This window comes from Cannabis sativa, chromosome 7, assembly GCF_029168945.1.
Source record: "Cannabis sativa cultivar Pink pepper isolate KNU-18-1 chromosome 7, ASM2916894v1, whole genome shotgun sequence".
NCBI lineage: Eukaryota > Viridiplantae > Streptophyta > Magnoliopsida > Rosales > Cannabaceae > Cannabis > Cannabis sativa.
This window is the reverse complement of record NC_083607.1, coordinates 12,449,789-12,462,685: the sequence shown is the minus strand read 5'-3', so window position 1 is coordinate 12,462,685 and position 12,897 is coordinate 12,449,789. Positions and strand designations below refer to the sequence as shown.

Below are 12,897 nucleotides of genomic sequence, written 5' to 3'. Positions count from 1 at the left end.
CCCATAACACTAGCCCATATATTTTCAGGGTCCCCCTAGTTTTAGCACACTATTATTGGTGAAATATTTTTAACAAAAATATCAAAATATAATATTACATCAGCACTCTACGAGATGATCTTAGTTGCTGGTTATTATATTTAAAAATTTATGATTTTCATTAAAAAAAAAAAAGTATATATATATATTTCTTCAATATCCCATTTCCTTGAATCACATAATTTATATACATAAAATTCAATGTAAAAAACCAAACCCTCATACCAAATTTTGAGTAGTGATCATACCATTTTTATTCTTCTTTTATCAAAACTCTTAGAAAACATATATAATATCAACACTTTAAAATAAAATAATTATATTCAAAGACAAAAAAAATTGAAACTGACATTAATGGTGTCTCTCTCGTTGGAACATTATTACAGAACCTAACGACGAAATGGTTGAAACAATTGATGATAAATACGATTATGATTGTGATTATGATGAAGAAGATCAGTACCAGAACGTCGTCGATTATTCTCGAACCTTTGAACGAAGCTTAACCCAACTAAGACCTCAACAATGGCAGCCTCCGTCTTCTCCAAATCTGAGAAATGCAAGGTCTGCAAAAGCAGCACCGTCGGTTTAGTCCCTTCCAAGTACTTTTGCCTCTCGTAGTTCCTCTCCGTCTGCCACTTCATAGTGTCATGAGCCATGGGAGCCAGCCACGACATGATCTCCTCAACCGCCTCCTTCCACCCCATTGCAAGGGCATGACCATCGCACCCTTCCCCCACCTCTTCTTCCTTCTTCTTCATCCAATGGCTTCTCAGTTTCGACCTCACCGTAGTCCTCAGCCTCACCGGGAGCATCTCGTACAGCCCCTCGCGCGTGTCTGTGTTCACAGTGTCCGGGGCGTGAAGACAACGTTCAGCTGTTATGATCACGTTCGCATAACGGACCGCCAGCGCCGAGGCGCCCACTGTGGAAGGCTGAGCTAGCCCTGAAACTCTGTTGTGAGCGATGTCTAGATGGTTACCGTGATGATCGTGCTTTTTGTGATCATCTTCTAGTTCGATTGGTACTAAAACTCCGCTGGGGTGGAATGTCCTATGATTCTGGTGATGGCGGTGGTTGTGGTGGTGATGATGATAATGGTGGTTATGATTAATATGGCTATTATGTTTATGGTGGTTATGGTTGTGATGGTGATGATGATGATGATGATGATGATGGTGTTGGTGGTGGTGGTGACAATTGTGTTTTCGCCATCGTAACCAATTCAAGGACGCCCATTTTCGATTATGAGAATGTAATAGTTTACTATCTTCTAAGAGGCAGTAGTCTGGAAAATTTGAAACCTTATTTGGATTGTGATGAAGGTGAAGATGAAGACCAGAAATGTATGGTCCGAAAACCGTTTCAATTCTTGCGAAAACTACGCAAACGATTCTGGCCATGAACCCAATTGTTTTATCGAAGCTCTGATTCCACAGCGAGATATCTCTGTAATGCTGAACCTGTTTTCTTAAGTAGGTAATTTTCTGATGAAAATGATCAAAATTACTGGTTTTATTAGCTAACTGTTTGATATGTCCGTGGCTGCGGTGGTCTGTATTATTATGATTCTTCTTCCACCGATTCATTTTCCTCTCCGAATTCTCCAATTCGGTAAGCGATTCCATGGCAGCGTAGAGATTCGCTGTAAAACCCACCAATTTCTCAAGCTTCTCCACCATTTTATGCACGGTTTTAGAACAAAAATCAAGTTTCTTCATATCAATATCTCCAAGTCTCAAATCAGCATATAGAAAATCAAACCTCACAAGCTCCAAATCGGTGCATTTTCTTCCCAGTCTAGACACGGCCTCGGCAGCCGTGTCAAGTTCTTCCAACCTCTCCGCTCCGGCCAAACTAAGAAGGTACCGCTCATCTCTAGAGTTCAAGTAACAAACACCTTTGGACATCATGATTTCCATCCTCAGCCGTCGTAATTCATCTTCGGAGAGAGACCGGTAAAGAGAGACAAGACGGGAGATAATCCTTGCTGTTTCGAACGAGAGGATCCCCAGATTAGACGGCGGCGCCAGTATGGTAGAAGACGTGTATCTTTTGTCGTGTGAGAATAGATGACAGATTGAATTGCCGGTGCCGGAGAGCCAAGTCATTGGTACTGGCCAGTGTAGAGTTGGCTCGATCTCCGGCACCGGTTCTTCCTCCCTAATCTCCAATGGAGCAATTTTGTCTGTAATAGTATTATAACATGTTGTTGCAGTAGTTGTTTGTGTATGGTTTTTTTGGTTTTGTTTTTTTCTTTATTCTTAAACTAATCATAAGAATGTAATGATCAGATTAGAATAATTAGGTTTTAGAGATTGGTATATGAAGAGGTTCCGGGGTTTAAGGGTAAGGATATTTCGAAGCAGCTCTTTATTTTCGACCATGTCGATTTTTAATAATTTTTTACGCGTTTTAGACAGTTTGGAAGAAAAACCAACAATATACGTTACATGGATATTATGCCACGTATGTTTTGCTTTACGTAACCCTAGTCGTCCTAGGTTTCAAAAGCTTTAAGAGTCAAACACTACAAAACACATATTAAGTCAAATCATAATCTCTTTTTTCTTTATATTTCTTTCATTCATTTTTTTCTTCCTCTTTTTTTGTTCTAATTTCGTGTAATAATTGGTTTTATTAGTTTCTTAATGCATGGTTGAAAGTTAGAAGAAAAAAAAAATTCATATTGGTATGTGTAACAACTTTGAGTATGTGAGTAATTTTTGTATTTTCCAAAATAGAAATTTTATTGATGAATAATTATAGATATTTAATAAGTATTGTTGTGTTAATGTTCTGTGTCCAGAGGGAATGATGGAGTGGCATAGCCTAATTATTATGGCTCTATATATAGTAAGACATATGGATTAAATATAAAGTTTAACAACCAAATCTTTAAAGTGATAAGAGATAAAGAAGTAGAGGATTAATTATTTGTTTTTTTTTTTAGTTTGACGTTTTCTCTACAAATTCAGAACTGGTTTCTCTTGCGAAATAGAAAATTTATTGACAAGTTTTCCGGTATATTTAGTTTACTGATCATATATATATTAAAGAAAACCCAAACATTTCACCAAATAAATTAGAGATAAAATAAATAAAAAATTATAAAAATAATTTTTTGTTATCTAAATGTTATTATTATTTTTTTTTTGTTATTTTAATATTGTTTGGATATTATTTTATTTTTTTACTTTTATTTAGTTTTTTTTTGTTTTCGTATTGTTTTTATATAAAAAAAAAAGCTATTAAAATAAAAAAAAAATCTTGAAATATAAAAATATAATTTTTTTTATGAAAAATGATATTTTATGTCATTATTCCAATAAACTATATATCTAAGGCCCTATTAAACAATTAATAGGCATAGTTTAATATTTTAATTTATACTTCTTCTCACAGAAAATTTCAAGTTGAAATCCTTCCTCAATATTAATAAAAAAATAATTATGATACATATGTAGTTGTCATTATATATCAACATGGAAGAATATGATCACTCCAGATCACTGCACAGTATGGGAACGCTGAGCTGTCGAAAGCGAAGTATGAAAGATATGAAATTATTGAGAGCTATAAATGTCATTAAAAAAAAAAGTGATAAATCCATATGTTAATATAAAATTCTAATAGCAATAATATATTAATATGTTATTGCATATTATATAGTCTTCCTCTAATTTAATCAACACTATTTTATTTTATATATGTATTAAATTTTTAAAATAATTATTTTTTACTTTTAAAATATTAATTTTACATATATAATTTTTAAAATGTATACAAATAAGTGGAGATTGAATTGAATTTTTTACTTTTATATATTAATATATATTTAATCCACAAGTATACATTTTAAAATTTTCAATTCGCACTTTAATTAGATTGGCTCGTGAAAGGGCGAAACCTTATATAGTATGATTCCATTTCAAAAAAAGAAAAAACCATATATATTATGATTGAATTGTTTTCTTTATTTCTCTATTTGTTTTCAAGTGAAAAAGAGATTTTATCAGTTGAAGTCAAGGGGTAGCCGAGTGAACAAGTGAACAAGTCAGAAGCGTGTCAAATGTTAATTTTCTCTTATACACTCCCTTTTCACATTAATCAGTATTCCTAGTCAAAAGTCTCACTTATGATATATGTGTCACTCACTCATGTTGTGATGAGGAATGCTTTCCTTGACTTGACCTAATAATTACTTAAAATATGTCAACAAATATTGGATGGGATTCTTATTAATGATTATTATAAAATATAAAAGAAAAGTTCTACCGTCAACCTCTTATTACAATCTTTTAGTCAATCTCTACGTCCGAAAATACATGTTGGAATATTTTTTTTCAAATTTTTTCTTCACGGGAGTGTTCGTTATACTTACAACATCATCCCTGTAAATTTTTGAAAAGTTTCAAATAGCTTACAATGTCGAAAATACGTTTGAAGTTTTTTGAACGCGCGTGGTAAACTAGAATATCAGGAACTCTGTTTTCGGTACTGTAAAATATTCCAAATTTTTCAAAAATTTACAGGGATGATATTGCAACTATAACGAATACCGATATGAAAAAAAAATTGAAAAAAATATTTCGGCATATAATTTCGGACGTGGAGATTGGCTAAGAGGTTGTAATTAACATTTCTCTATAAAATTAAATTTTTTTGATTGATTTAAACAGTCGGGTAAAGTAATCTCATTAGTCTCTAAGATCGACGCCTATTCGACCGTCGGGAAAACTAAGCAGAATAAGCAACGGTAAAAAACTATCGAAAAAACTTTTTCCCGACTGTACAAAGCCGCCAGGGATACGAAGTAGTATAGGCGACTGTTTAAAACAGTCACCTATATATACTATAGGCGGCTGTTTAAAACCGTCGCCTATAGTATAGACGACTGTTTTACAGTCACCACCACTAACACTACCACTGCAATACCACCGCCAACCACCACCATGCAAAACACCACTACCACTGCAACCAGGGGCGGAGCCAGGATTTTATTGCAAGGGGAGCCAAATTTAAACTTTAGTATCAAACAAAAATTTCATTGCGCATAATTATATATTATATTCAACATTTAAATTTAGAACACGATTCTTTTATGTCGAAAATCATTTATAACTAAAACAAAAATTACTTTAAATTATTTAAATTGAGAAATATTTTATTAACACACTTATAATCAAAATACACATTAAATGTTAAAATATTTTTTATAAAACAAATATATATGAAATAATTTTCATATTAAAATTTCCAACACTTATAGGAGACATGTTTAATTTTTAATGTAAAGATGAAAGTTAACAAATTAGTAAATAATTTTAAACCAAATGTATAAAAAAAACATAATTAACAATAATAAATGTTACTAACTTATTGGTAAAAGAAAATAACAATTTAAGTAGTATTAGAAATAAAAAAATCAATTAATAAATAAATATGCTATTTTATTTACTTTCTATACATATAAATTTAATTTCTTTTAAAAAAAAATTTCACATTTTATTTTTATAAAAATGCAATGTATTTTTTTTTTAATAAATTACGCACTTAACTTACACTATATACATATATTATAATTCTCTAAATACTTAGCTATTACATTATATATATATATAAAAATGTATTAGTTGAATCTTTAAATTAGTAATAGAGTTTGTTCTATTATAATTTTGTTTTTATTTACATATGTATATATATATATGGGTGACTATTCAATGGTTACATTTTTATTGTAACCATATGGTTACATTTTTCTTTAACTTGTAATAGCAGGTTACCAATAGGTAGACTTTCTTTTTTTAGATTTAATTAATTATAATTAACTATTTTCTTAAAATAATTAATTAAATAGACATTCCTTTTTTAGAATTATTTAATTATAATTAACTATTTTCTTAAAATAATTAATTAAATATTTAACAAGACCTCTTTTAGCAATTAATATTTATATTTAAATCCTTACTTGAATTATTTTAATAATTAAGCCATTTAATTAAAATATTTACAATAAAATTTATTTTTTTTACAAAAATTAAACTTCTTTTGACACAAATTAAAATTCTCTTCTTATAATAAATTTTTAAATAGTTAATTATTTTTAAATTATATTTAATTATTTTGTTACAATTATATGAACTAAGTATGAGGCCTCAAGCTAATCAATCGATAACAAGTGCAGCCATTTTTTTTTCTAAAAAATCCTTCAACTTATTTCATTTTTTACTTCTTAAATATTTAAATAAAAAAATTAAATAATTAAGTGTAATAATTTAAAATTAAGATTACAAGAATAATAAAATTTAAATTATGAAATTATATGTGTATAATTTTAAATTATAAAAAGTTTTGTTATAAAATTCTAAATAATTTAAGTATAAAAAAATAAATTGCTAAAAGATCCTTATATAGTAATAAATTGCAAAAAATTAATTAATAATTATAAATAATTTAATTTTAAAATATAATTAATCTTAATTAAAGTTTTATAAGGAAATAAATGATTAGGTTACTTTCAGGTTACAAGTTATTTATAATTTATTTTTATTTAATTTCCAAATTAATCACAACCATTTAATAGTAATCCAATGGCTTAAAAAAAATGTAACCATGATGGTTACAATAAAAATGTAACCATTGAAACCTCTTCCATATATACATATATATATATGGAGATACATAAATGTTGGGGGGCCATAGCCACCCTTGCCATGGGTGTGGCTCCGCCCCTGACTGCAACCACACCAGTACATTACCACTACCACCGCAACCACACCACTACAATACCACTACGGCTATCGTATTTATTAGATTCCAATCAACCACAAAACTAATCAAAATCAAAACATCTCAGAATTTGATCCAAATCCACAAAACAAAAATAAATAATAATAAAAAAAAACAATCTCAAATCCAGAACAAAACTAAACAAAATACCAAAGTAAGAAAATCAATAAACGAAAAAATAAATGAAATAGAAGAGAAATTATTAATTCTATTTTTGTCATATTTAATGTGACAAAAATATTTTATTATTTACTGTTTAAATTCAGTTGGAGTAATTACATTGGTTTCCATATTTTGTATTTGACTTTTATACAGTATTAATCAAATTTATTTTTGGAAGGAAAGTTGTCTAGCTTTCCTATTTATGGAAAATAAGGTAAAAAGGGTAAGTTTGGTTGCTCAATTTTTTTCTATTTATCCAGCTGTGATATTCTGATCTTGTGTGAGTTTCCTATTTTATTTGATCAGATTTCTTGAGCAGAAAACCGAAGCTAAATTTTTCTTTTCTATAAAAGGAAAGTCGTAGTTACTGCTCACGATTTTGTAGGTACAGAAATGGAAATTTTTGGGCTGTTTGAAGGTCTATTTTGGGGATTTTTCTAGTAGATTGTGGTCTTGTTCAGACCGTGTATGAGTTGTCAATAAGGTGTATAGTGATTATGAATACACCTTATAGCAGCTAGGTCATGTACCTCTTTTGTATCTTTGATTTTCACTCATATCTTTAGAAAAGAGAGTCTTTGTTTTGAAGTGAAGAGCTTGTTCAACTCGTTCATTTGTATTTTGTATTGTCTTGAGTCTGTAATCAAGCCTGCAAAGAAGAAGAACAACAGTGCTACCTTTAGGAGAAGGTTTTACAAAGCTTTCGGGAGATTTCTTTTCAAGTCTTACCTCGGGAGGAAGCAAGCACTCTTCAAGAAAATTGAAGAGAGTTCGAGCACTTGAAGTTTCAACAAGATTCAATTAGAAGGTGGAATACATTCTATTTATGCAAGTCAATTACTTTGTATTTTTGAGATCTATCTAATGAATTTTATCTCTGGGCGTGGCCCCGTAAACTAGTAACAATCTGAAAGGATTGTTGAAACCACATACAAAAACCTTGTGTGTTTTTACTTTTCTGCACTGTTTGTTTTTCTGGTTTCTTCTGGAGTTACAGAGTTGTCTTCTGTAACTACAAAAAAACTGTTTTAGAACCAGCTTCATTAATTATTCTGCATTTAATTAAGTATTTAATTAAATAATAAAACTGGGAATATTAAAATACAGAATTTTAATTGGTATTAGAGCGGGTCACTAAAATCTTAGTGAGATCTTGAGATTATTCCATTTAATTTATTTTGTGTGAGATGTCTTTGTTTACAGAAGGAAGCTCCATTACTCGACCACCTCTATTGAATGATTCAAATTATCCATATTGGAAGGTTAGGATGAGAACATTCATTAAGTCACAAGATGAGAAGGCTTGGAGAGCTATACTTACAGGCTAGTCGCAACCTACTGAAAATGACGATAAAGGTAGCCTCATAGTGTTTAATGGTCTAGATTACATTTTTTCTTAATTTTATTTTAATTAATTAAATTCAGACAAAAAATCAGATTGAAATTGTCAAATTCTATATTCAAGTTATGGTTTTGAATTGATGAGTAGATTTTGAAAAAAAGTAAATTTAGATGATTTTGAATGAAATTTAATCAAAATATTTGTCCATTTTCTTGGAAACTTTCATTTTTGATGAACGATATATAAGGTAGTTGAGGTAAAACGTGAACTCAATTAAACTAATGAAGATGAAAAATTATCTGATTATAACAATAAGACTTTACATGATATTTTTAATGGTGTCGTTGAAGACATTTTAAAATTAATTTCATCTTGTGAATCTACAAAGGACGTGTGGGAAATCCTTCAAACTCAATTTGACGGTACTGCTGATGTAAAAAGATCACGTTTTACCATGTTACAAACTAGATTTGATGAATTGAGAATGTCAGATACTGAAACTTTTTCTGAATTTTATCAAAGACTATTTGATATTTCTAATGAGCTTTTTGCCTTGGTAGAAAAATTAGATGAATCTGTCTTGGTTCGAAAAATTGTTCGTGTGCTTCCTAACAGGTTTGACACAAAATTTCTAGCAATAGAAGAGGCAAAAGATTTTGGCAAAATGAAGGTTGAAGAACTCATGGGCTCTTTAAGAACATTTGAGTTAAATCAATAGATCAAGAAAAAGGTTAAGCCAAACTCTTTCGTTGAGAAAAGTAAAGGTATTGCCTTTAACGTTTATGAAATAGATGTTTCTGACAGTGAGAGTGATAATGAAATGGCTTTGTTAACAAGAAATTTTCAGAAGTACATGAAAATATTGGAGCTTGAAGAGAAAAATAAATGTTGTGAATCTAAATTGATTTCAAGAAATTCTAAATTTGTATCTCTAACTAAGGAACTTGAAAAATTGAAAAGAAATGCTAAAATGTTAAATCCAGGTTCTGACATTTTTGTAGTGGTTCAAAATTCAAGACAAACGAGTCATGGTGGTTTGGATTTTGTTAAGGCTCAATCTAAATCAAATAATAAATTTCTCAAATCTAAAATTTTGATTTCTGAATGTTCTGACATTACTTTACAGGATTCTGATTCTACAGCAAAATGTACTGTTGTTATAGAAAAGAAGCAGTTTGGTAAGTTTGGCAATCCCAAAGGGAATAGGAATCTGTTCATTCATATATGCCATTTTTGTGGAATAAAAGGTCACATTCGACCTAGATGTATTAAAATACAAAACATGTTTAATTATAAATATTTTAGAAATAAATTTGTATCTCAAAAACAAAAATGGGTTGTCAAAAATAAATGTTTTGTTGTTTCTTCTTGTTTTAAATCTATTGCTTCTCAAATGTGGTGTTTTGACAGTGGTTGTTCCAGGCATATGACAGGTGAAAAAGACTATCTTGACAACATTAGACCAATGCAATGTGGAGAAATTACTTTTGGTAATGGTCTAGCTGGAAAAGTCATAGGAATGGGAACTCTTAATTTTGAAGGTCTACCCAGGCTTAAGAACGTAATGTTAGTTGAAGGACTAAGTGCTAATCTCCTTAACATTAGTCAAATTTGTGATTAGGGTTACACTATTAATTTTGATAGTAGTCATTGTTGTGTTCTTAATAATCACGATAAACTATTTTGCAAGGATTTAGATCTAATGATAATTATTACACCATCACTACCTATGCTACTTGTCACTCTGCTATTGATAAAACTACTGATTTATGGCATGAAAAACTTGGACACATTCATTACAAAAATCTAAAAGAATTATCCAATGTAGTGATTGTTCGAGGATTACCTAAATTGGGTAAAGAAGATGTAGGCAAATGTGGACCGTGTCAGTTTGACAATCAACCAAAAATATCTCACAGAAGTGTACCTGATGTGAATACTTTTAGAGTTCTTGAAATTCTTCACATGGATCTGATGGGTCCAATTCAGGTTGAAAGTTTGAATGGGAAAAGATATTTTTCTGTGTGTAGATGATTTCTCTTGGTTTTTATGGGTTGAATTTTGTAGAGAAAAATTTGATACTTTTAAGTTTCTTTGCTTGAAATTGAAAGTTCAAAAAGATTGCAGCATTGGTAAGATAGTTCGTTTTAAGAGTGATCATAGAAAAGATTCTGAAAATACTATGTATGATGAATTTTGTAAATCTTATAGTATTTTTCATGAATTTTTCTGCTCCTAAAACTCCTTAACGAAATAGAGTGGTTGAGGATCCCTACCTTCTTGATCATGTTTATAAGTTAAACAAGGCATTGTATGGCTTGAAACAAACACCCCGAGCTTGGTATGAGCGTCTGAGTTTTTACTATCTCATGATTATTGAAGAGGAAATGTTGATAAATCACAGTTCATCAAAAACATTCAATTTGATATTATTTTTGCTCAATCATATGCTGATGATATAGTTTTTGGACCTACTTCTAACTCTGAAGTGCAAATTTTTGTCCAACAAATGCAACAAGAGTTTAAAATGAGCGTGGCAAGTCAACTCACCTATTTTCTGGGTCTCCAAGCTAAACAAATTGATAAGGGCACATTTGTTTCTCAGAGTAAGTATGCAAAGAACTTGGTGAAAAAGTTTGTTCTTGAAAGAGCCAAACATGATAATACTCCTAAGAGCACAATCTTGAAATTATCTAAGGATGAACAAGGAGTAAAGATAGATCTTACTTTATATCGAAGTATGATTGGTAGTTTGCTTTATCATACTGCTAATCGTCTTAATATTTGTTATAGTGTTGGTGTTTGTGCTCGCTATGACCACATGCATAATCTTTCTTGCAATGATTACAAATAGCTCTAATATTATCTTTATCCTTCACATCTTTTGTGAAATGATCCCAAGCAGGAGATGGAAGTTTAATAGGTTTGCGTTTAGTTGGTACCTTAGAGTCGTTATTTGTAGATGTTGGCGATGGTAATTCATCGCTTGATGGTTCCATAGGAGAACTATTAGAGCTCATCATTATGTTTGCAGCTCCACTTTGTTAATTTGAGAACTATTTGCTTGAAGCTGACTTTCATTGGACTCAATTGGAGATGGAATTCTAATCTGCTTTGATACTTCTAAACAATCATCTTTCTCCATCTCCATCTACATACATAACAAACTAATATACATATATGTCAGTATACAAACCAATAAACAATAAAATTCAAATATGAAGAACACAAAACTTAAACTCTAAAATAACATAAACTGTGAAAATAAAAATTAAGAAATAGAGAGTGAAAGTTATACAAAATTGCAAAACACACAATATCAAACACAAAATACAAAGCTATAATACATGCATATTATTAATATCAATTGATTCAGTTTCCGAAAAACAAATGTACCAAGTAAATCTAACGCTTTAAAATTGACTAGCATAGGACTTGGATCTTTGATTTTATCAACAAGTACCCAAATTAAGATTCAAACAAAATTGCAACAAACTAAATCATATCAAATCCACTTAAAAATTAAATAATAATAAAACTAACAGTTACAAAGAGTATAGAAGTCAGGTCTTAGGAAAATAACACAGAAATATATTAAATTAAAGATTTTCAGGCAATTTAGTTAAAAAGTGAAAGGAGAAGAAGAACAGTATTTGTAGAATATAAGAAAAGGGTCTAGACTATTACTTTTTTTTTTTTTATTTAAGTGGAGTTTTTATTCGAAAACAAAACAAAAAACTAGTAGCCACAAGAGGGGGCTACATCTCTTAAAAGACCCGAAGTCTTCACCCTCGACTTTCTAGCCCAACAAGCTAAAGAATCGGCCAAACCAATCTCCAACCGGAGAATGAAAAAAACAACAACATCCTCAAAGGATTTACACAGCTCAAGACACAAAGAGAACAAAGGATAGGTACCCCAACCATAAGGAAGAGAACCAGACTCAAAAGCCAAAACCGCCACCTTAGAATCTGATTCTATCTTGACCTCGCGCACTCGATGTTCAGTTGCCTCCTTCAAAGCTAGCTGAATTCCCAGCAATTCCCCTTCCAACATGCACGACACCATGGAAAAGTCAACAGCAATCTAAGGATTGGAGAGAATCCCATCATACAAGCACACTACCGCCACTCCTGCATCAACACTAGACACAGAGGCATCAACTTTGCAGCACCAGTAATCGTCCCACATGGAGTTTGGTGTAATGTCCTTCAAAGTAACCCGAGTCTCTTGGCGATCTTCCCAATAATGGCAAGAACAAAACTCCTGAAATCTCACCATACAATCCCGAAAGACACGCTCCACATCACAGCCAACATTCTTAAATATCATGTCATTTCGCCATTTCCAAAGAGTGTCACACACTCAAGCGGTAAACAGGATAAGTGCCTCATCCTTAAGGCTCGTCCACTATCCACCAAAATCCAATAGACTATTCCAGCCAAGCCGATCAATTCGAATCCCCCAAGAACTTCTGAACCATATACCCCGAGTCACCGAACAATGACAAAACAAATGGAGAGTAGATTCTTCTTCCAGATTGCAAAATAAACACTTCCTAT

At 31.0% G+C, this 12,897-nt stretch overlaps 1 protein-coding gene across 1 annotated transcript; it reads right to left on the bottom strand.

Moving 5' to 3' along the window:
* Nucleotides 1-428: 428 nt before the first annotated feature.
* Nucleotides 429-2,150, bottom strand: LOC115696288 (protein PSK SIMULATOR 2). Its single transcript, XM_030623196.1, has 2 exons — nucleotides 1,261-2,150; nucleotides 429-1,158 (listed from the first exon to the last, which is right to left on the bottom strand). Exons 1-2 carry the CDS (start codon nucleotides 2,148-2,150, stop codon nucleotides 429-431), a joined length of 1,620 nt encoding a protein of 539 aa, XP_030479056.1.
* Between the last annotated feature and the right edge of the window lie 10,747 nt (nucleotides 2,151-12,897).